The following is an 8,619-nucleotide window of genomic DNA, read 5'->3' as shown; positions in this document are numbered from 1 at the left end:
CAACTAAACAAAAAACGTATTTATTAAACAGTGACACTCTGGCAGGGACATGCCACTATAAGTCAAAAGAAAGAATATATATTCCAAAGTGAAAAACAGCAAGTTAAGCTTTATTATGGTAGCGGAGAAATGTCATCACATTACAAAACATGTGCTGCAACCATCAAATGGCTTTGACTTCTTAGTAAATCATATGTATAAAATACCTACTGAGTCAACTAATTAAATTCATTCTATTTTGCAAATATTTCAAGCATGTGACATCTCAAACCCAAGGCCTGCCACCTGTTTTTCTCAATGATAAAATCAGAACTGAAGAGACGAGATGTTGGGATTCAGTAACAGTGTGTGTGACAGTGTCTGGCTAGCATAGTTCCTAGCAGGTAACATAAGATTAATACTCAATCTCTCCCTTCCCTTGCCTTCCCTCTTACTTTCACAACCTAGTGTAGAAGAAGGGTTATATCCTGAAATAGATTACAGTCAAAAACCACACATAGCTGCCTCCTTTGTGGGACCTGCAGCAAGGATACATATAGAGGCCAACATACCAAATCTGCATATTCAAAAGTTACAAATCAAGCTGGCAAACTATTAAATAAAATGTGATATATCCTTCTGTCTTGATAAATATATTTTATAACAACCTGAAAGGCCAATTTCTAATTTAGATTTCTCATATCCCTCAGAGTTTTATGCCAAAATTTGGCAGGGGGCCATGGGACACATGCATTCCTACCCAGTCTTGAGGCTTGAACCCCCTGCTCTTCTCTCTACCAGCTTTCCCACCCAGAGGAACCTGGTAGGCATGGTCTGAACACTCCAGCATGATTCAGCTCCAGAAACACCTCCGTAATCAATTGTCCCTTAGGCCTAAGAGCATGCACACCAGCAACCACAGTCTGCCCTTGAGAACGTGGGATAAGAAGAGGTCCAAGCAAATGTTGGAGCCAGTACTGAGACCTGTTGAACAGAAAATTCCACAGTCTCAGATACAGTCTAGAAGTGAAGGTAGGACTCCCAAATAAGCCATAACTTTGAGTCTTGACTATTTCTAAGAATGATGCTATTTATAAATTTAGTAACTCTTGCAATAATTTTACTTTTATCAAGAAATCAATATTCACAAAGGTACTGATGTTAACATGATTATGGCATCAAGAAAAAGTAATTCTATAAACAGAGATTTTTTTTTTTCTTTTCCTGTGTCAACAGAAACAAAGATGAATGTAGCTTGGGTGCTTTTCTCCCATCTTTTCTCCAGCTATATTACTATTTTAAGGTATATTTCTATTCATGCTTGCTGCTTGCTTGGTTTCTATCTATCTCTCCCCTTCTCTCTCTCCTTCCTTTCTTTCATTCCTTCTTCCGCTTGGTGTCTCATTTTGATAAACCCGTAATTTTTATAAACAAACAAACAAAAAACACAACTAGAAATTGTGTTTGCTACTTTTAAGAAAGTTACGCCTAAAGTCATATCAGTCAAACATAGGAATAAATTTGCCCATCACAATGTGGTAGTAGTAGAATAGCTCAAACAGTCTCAACTTCTGTGACTCACACATTATTTGACACAAATGGTCCTTCTAAAAACTGCAAGATGCCTCTACTGAAAAAAATAGGAAAGTAAAATACCATGCTTTACACTGGTTTCTATGCCTGAAGTAAGACAAAAGTTACTGAGTTTTTACAGCGTCTTGCCTTTTAGAAAGATTCGCCCTTCAAACTATGACACACACCTATTTGTACTGGTGTCACATTACTGATTCAAATACTTCCCATTTCACTATAGAGTGTATGAAGACAGATAAAGATAAAGGGGAAGGAGCTACTCACTAATCAAAGAACAGACACGAACAAAAAGGGTTTGTAGCACTGGGATAGAAACAAGCACAGGAAGCTGGACAATTTGTTTTACTCCATTCTTCATTTAGCCTTGAACAAAACTCAGCAAGTCTTCCCGTGTTAATTTCTGCTTCCTGACAGACTGTCTATATTCTTAAAAAACATTTTAAATTAAATGGCCTCATAATCTTACCAAGTCTAATTTATTATTTGAGCTCCTTGTCCCCACATGGCACAATACGTTATTTTGTATAAAGTTCACGCAGTAGGGTGGTTCATCTTTAGCACCATAGTAAGACAACTTTGGGCATCATAAAGATAATCATTCTTAATGAGAATGATACAATAGCCTTTGCAAAAATAGAAAGTACCACAGACCCACCATGAAATGGAGAAGTAATTTTTGCCTTGTGTTACCAGCAGTGGTAATGGGTAATAGCATTTTACCCATATATTCTCACCTTTTCATCTGGTGTTGGATAAACAAAAATATGCATTGGCCAGAAAATTAAACAGAAGTTTAGTGTGGCCATAGAGGATAAAGGTAATCGACCCGTCTTGGTTGGTTTGGGTTGCTATAACAAATATTATTGGAGACTGGGTGGCTTAAGTTTACCAAACATTTATTTTTCACAGTTGTGGAGGCTGGAAAATCCAGAATCAAGTTGATCTTGTTCCTAATGCAGCAGATCTTATTCCTGCTGAGAGCCCACTTCCTGGTTTGCACATAGCCACCTTCTTGTATCCTGACATGGCTGAGAGCAGAGAGAAGCAAGCTCTCTCCTGTGTTTTTTTTTTTTTTTTAAGGGACACTAATCCCATTCACAAAAGCTTCACCCTCAATACCTAATTACCTCCCAAAGACCCCACCTCCTAATACTGTCACATTGGGGATTAGGTTTCACATAGGAATTTTAGAGGAACACAAACATTCAGTCCATAGTAGCCATACTGAGAGGAAACCTATAATGTCAGTGATATAATTCATATATAGTTTTCAGAAAAGACTCCTGAACGTTAGTAAACTTTTGTTCTTTTTGTTCTTTAAATTTTACAGTAACTTTCAATAAAAAGTCTAATCATTGCAAAAAAAAGTGTCTCAAGTACACACATGAACACATACATGTACATACATGTATATCTATATCTACATACTGGATATATATATACACACACACACACATCTGCATATGCACATACACACTTTGTATAACTATTTAAATTAGGCATATTTCAAATATAGAGGTCATGTATATAAGTATTTATGAAACCCTTTCTGAGTTTTTACAACTCAACCACTAAATTTCTTGTATTTAGGTAATTTCTACGGCCCCCAGTAGAATGGAAATGAGGAATTAAGCTAGTGGAAGCTAAGTTGGCTCTTGTTACAAATAGAAGAGGAATACTTGAAATATGGTTGTTGTATGTTCTGAAAGGTCGAGTTGGGAATGAAACAGGCTTCCACTGGGAATTACTTATTATACAAATTCTGTACATTTTAATCTCTGATGTTCATTTAACTGAAGAATCATCTTTCTGATAGAAACATGTGTCCCTACATATTTAGATACATACAGTGGCTCTTATTTCAGGCCTTGGTGCCTTTCTTCACAGCAGTTTCCTGCTTGGGCCTGATCATTCAAGTCATTCATTCTATTTAACAGTTACTGAGTGTTTACTGTATTCTGGGCTGCTGAGATGAAACAGTTAACAAGACAGATAGGGTTTCTTTCATGGTGTATGGGAGAGGAGGGAGAGAAAAGGGAGGGGAACGACAGTCAATAACAGGTGATAAACAAGGAAACAAAAACAATTTCAGACACAGCTAAATCCAGTGAAGAGGTTAAAATGTCCTTCTCTTTCCTGTACCTTCCCTCATCCCTATCCTTATCATCCCTTAGAAACACCATTTTCTGACAACCTCCTTCATGCAGTCCTGAATAGACCATTTCCTCCTTTTGTGGACGCACTGATCCCACCTCCACTTCTATCGTGCTACTTTATTGCATTTATTTGTTTACCTGTCTTATCTTTCCCAACCAGACTTTGAGCCTCTTTGGAGTAAAGGTCAGACATGTTTTCTTAATGATTTTGTAGTTGTAATTCCTGGCACATATTCTGTTTTTCCTCTTCATTTTAACCCTCAAGACACAGCATATAAAACATTCAATAAATGTCAATTTACCAAACGTGTATGATTTTATAATTTGTATTCTTTCCAATGTATCAAGGGCCTTGAGAAAAATTAATTTCAAAGAACAAGGTATAACATATTCAATAAATGCTAGTCAACTGAATTAATCTGTTCGAGGAGTAAAGGAGCCTAAGGGTAGCCTTTCTATTATTGTACGACTCGAGGCGTAGTAGGAATGACTATGTTGATGTGATCACAATCTTCTGCAAAGATTTTAGTATGTCCTCGTTGGAGCCATATTCTATCGTTTTAATTCAGCCAGCGTACCATTTTAAAAATTGTTATCACAACTTCAGTTTCATGCTATTAAAGTGATGTGAGAAATTGAATTGAGCAGATAGATTATGTATTATGAGTTAAAAGACAAGCTCAAGAACGCCAGAGAAAGATCTTACATTTTCCAGAACCCAGAGAACTTGCTTCCCCAGAGAATTAGGACAGTGAATTTTACTCAAGTAATACAGCATTGAAGGACAACCAATTAAATAACTAATCAAATAACCAGCTAAATAATTTGAGGAATGTGGTGTTGCCAGAAATTCCAGTATTTGAAAGCACTCTTTGACCTCACAAGAGCTTTAGGCCATCTATCTGAGGGCTCTAACCATTCCAGGTGTTTATTCAGTGCCTCCCAGGGACTACCAGTTCCAAGAAAGGGGAAGGAAAAGCCCTCACATTTGAATAATAAAGAGTTTCTTAAGGTGATTTAGGACTCATCTGCATAATAATGGGTATTGTACAGGCCACAGAACAAACACACAGAACTGATTGCTTTGAACATTAATGAGAAAATGCCTTCCCTTGTTGCCAAAGCTGTTCTAGTCGAACCATGCTAAAAGCTCTATTAGGCATTCAATAATCAGACTTGGATTTTTTTAAGGGTTACATTTTTAAAATGTTACTTATCAGGAGGCCAGTCTATCTTTATGGCTTATGTGCTCCTCTATACTTCTTGGTGATTTTTCTCAAGCACAGACTAGAAGTATGTGTTAACTCCTGAGTTTTGCCTTCCACCTTTAAAGACTCCAACAGAGCACAAGAAAGCCACAAATCAAATGAAGTGCGTAAGAAGCCTGAGGTCTTCTGCAAAGTAACCAACCCATGTCTGCTCTATTGTGTGGTCATAGACTTATTTTTTTAGGTAAATGTAGTAAGCAAAAATTTGTCAGTAGCAAAAATTATTTTCTATTTTTATTTTGCTAATAGAGACTCTGATAGATGCTGGTTAGTGAAACTCAGATAGAAAAAGCATGTCATTAGGGATAAAGCAATGGGCTTTTCCTGAATTTTAGACGTGGTCTCTTTATCAAAGGACAAGAAATAATTGAAAAAGAGAAATAAGGTATACAAACTTCGATTAATATTGGGCAAGTTCTGTTTTATCATTATGGTAGCCATTATTCCTAAAATTTGTCGGCCAGTATACTAGATGTTTTATGTAATTATCTAATTTCAATCTCCCAACAACACTATGTGGCAAGTATCATTAGTCCCACTTTCACAGACAGGAAAATTGAGGCTCAGATATTTAAAGTAATTTGCTGAAGTTCTATTTGGTAGTAAGTTGAAGAACCAGGATTAGAAACTAAATGTGTATGATTTTAAATTCTCGTGGTACCTATTCATCATGGAATACTACATAGCCATAAGAAAGAACAAAATCATATCCTTTGCAGCAACATGGATACAACTGGAGGTCATTATCCTAAGCAAATTAATGCCGGAACAGAAAACCAAATACTGCATGTTCTCACTTATGAGTGAGAGCTAACCATTAGACTTACATGGACATAAAGGTGGCAACAATAGATACTGGAGACTACTGGAGTGGGGAGAAAGGCAAGGGCTGAAAAACTACCTACTGGGTACTATGCTCAGTACCCAGGTGATGAGATCATTTGTACCCCAAACCGCAGCATCACACAAAATACTCATGTAACAAACACATACATATACCCCCTGAATCTAAAATAAAAGTTGAAATTTTAAGACATCCATTCTTTCCAATGTATCCGTTGCCTTGAGAAAAATTAATTTCAAAGATTAAACAACACTCTCCCTCATTTAAAAAAAAAAAAGTATTTGAGGATAAGTTTGATGCTGTGCTTTAGTCCTGAGCTACCAGTACGTTATTTTTAAATATTAACTTATAGTAATAATTTTTAGATTTAATTTAAATGCACTTAATGTAACTTATTTAACTTAATTTATTTGCATAACTAAATCTAAGCTCATATTTGTGGAAAGAGATTTGTTAAATATAAGCATGTCCTGTCGGTCTTTCTGACCTCATCATAGTTTTTAAATACAAAACGACAGCTCACGGTGGGATGATGAGAGGTCAAACACACCTTGTGCTAAAAGCAGGAGAGGCAAGTTCTGGAGGACCACATAACAGGTACTGAAGAGAAGACATAAAATGCTGCCCAGTATCAACATCAAAATGAAGTTTTACTAGAAAAAAATGACCTTCAGGAAACAGAGGAGAGAAAGAAAGGATAGATAGGACAGGATATAGATTAAGGCCCTGAAACACACGATGTGCTATTATAACTGTGCCAAATTATCTTAGTACCATCACAAAATAAACTGAAGTTATTTCCTCAAATATCATTCAAAATAAGCCTCCTAAACATTTCTTACCATATTTGAGTATTATTCAATTTACTCAAAGGAAATGATCACCTAAGTGAATTTCAGCAAATCTTGTTATACCATCTCTCTGACTATAACATTCCTTCTTTTTCATAGACACGATTATAGTTTCATGCCCCTATTTAAGATAACCACAATCACAGTTCAGTATAATTACCTAGATAGATCTCATGGTGTAATATCACATATCTACTCATTGAGATAAGCAATCTTTTGTAGGTTTCTAAACTATTTGCTTTCTAGTGTTTCCCACTTCTTAAGTTGGGTAGGGAAGGGAGAAGAAAAGAAGAAGGTAGAAGAAAAATGATTACCCTCACCAGGAAAAAAAAGAACACCCCAGCAATATTAAGAGTAATTGAGAATTGACTCTTTAACATTGAATCACATGATAAAAATTGTTTCCTATAATTTACAGGTCACAGTTACTTTCATCTTCTTATTTTGTGGGAAGGAGAGGTGGTATTTGATTTTCTCCTCTGCCTTGTGTGTTTTCTTTGCAAATGGAAACATAGCAGAAATGGAGCAGGGAGTGCAGTAACTGGGACAATTGATTTCTTTTTGGTTACCTTGTAATTTCTGGTTGTATTCGGTCCTGTCAGATTGGCTCCTCCTCAAGGTGCCAGAGTGGTCCCCAGAAACACTGCTGTCAACCACAGTGTCAGTCTTCCTTCTCTCCAACATATAGAGTCTGGACCTCAGGAAGGCCAGATTCTTTTTCTTGGTGACCATGTTTTCTTTCCCAGTGGCTTCTTTGGGATCCATATGAGGCAAAGACAAGCTTTAGAGGCTTGCAGGCAATGACTGGTTGCTAAGGCGCCTCAGGGTGAGGGTTAAAGCCACTAGAATGACGAGTTTATCTGCCCCCTTCTAACTAAACTGCTTCACTCTAGGGTTACCTGGCTGTGACTGCCACCACCTCTACGAAGTCCCAGAGCTCCACCCACATGAGATCATTCTTTTTTAAACCTAGAATCCAACAGGGGAAGCTGCCACCTGTTACCTGAGAGACTTGCAGCACAGAGCTAGGCAAAGCAGGGACTGCGCTGTCACATGCTACTGAAGCAAACAAAAATCCCATTGTGTGGGGTGAGGGGTGGGGAAAAAGGAAAGTGAACAAGGTGAGGCAGTGAGGAAGGAAGTACACGTTAGCATAACCCGCCGTTTATGGGTTTAATGTGTGCCCATGGGTGTGTGCAGGTGCGCTCAGGACACTATGTTGTGGTCTGCTGCCTGGAAGCAGACTGGGGCTTGTGCGTGCTTTTTGGCTAGAGTTACTCACAGGTGACCCACGGAGTCAGTGCAAGGGCTATACGAATTTGCATTTGCATCATAACAGTGAGTAGAGAATCATTTTCAGTGATTACTGTGCACACTCGAAATTATGCTTCTTCCTGTGAACATTGAACATTCAACAATTATTTTTTTAAAACATACTTGCCAAACCCTGATCCGCATTCCTGAGGAAATAAGGATTCACACGTGAGAGTCATCTGGCAGCAGGCAAAAGAAGTGGAGGGGAATGCCCATAGAGGCCTAGAGCCTTTTCAGATTTCTCACTCTCCACAGGCTGCCCTTGCCTGAAATTAATCCTTCCATGGTCCCACCCTGTCCTTCTATGTTCTGGTCCTTAGGAAAATAAGCCCCGTGTCAGGGTTCAATTTCTATAAGATCTTTTCCCTGTCCCTTTCATAGGTGTAGTCCCAGAAAAGGGCATCTCACCTTGGGAATATAAGAAGAGGAAAAATGTTTGAAACTGAAGAGGCACTACACTTCTAGAAAGTAGAAAGGATAGGGAAGCTGTTGAAAGAGAGAATGGCGAACAGTGATAGGCCTTTCATTAATTTTTTTTTTTTGAAGTTGTTTTTCCTCATATTTCCTGAGATCTCTCAAGGGAGGAATTCTAAGAAGCTCTGGGAATGTACTGA

The 8,619-nt window shown here is 37.8% G+C and overlaps 1 protein-coding gene across 1 annotated transcript in view; it reads right to left on the bottom strand.

Annotated features, from left to right (window-relative positions):
• Positions 1–7,600, bottom strand: part of ARHGEF38 (Rho guanine nucleotide exchange factor 38) — a 125,335-nt gene extending 117,735 nt beyond the window's left edge. The window contains exon 1 of the mRNA XM_025386214.1: positions 7,261–7,600. Within this exon, the coding sequence (XP_025241999.1) occupies positions 7,261–7,456 (196 nt within the window). The 5' untranslated portion in view covers positions 7,457–7,600. The remainder of the gene's footprint in view (positions 1–7,260) is intronic.
• Between the last annotated feature and the right edge of the window lie 1,019 nt (positions 7,601–8,619).

The sequence above is a fragment of the Theropithecus gelada genome, chromosome 5 (assembly GCF_003255815.1).
Source record: "Theropithecus gelada isolate Dixy chromosome 5, Tgel_1.0, whole genome shotgun sequence".
NCBI lineage: Eukaryota > Metazoa > Chordata > Mammalia > Primates > Cercopithecidae > Theropithecus > Theropithecus gelada.
This window is presented reverse-complemented; position numbering and strand designations above follow the sequence as displayed.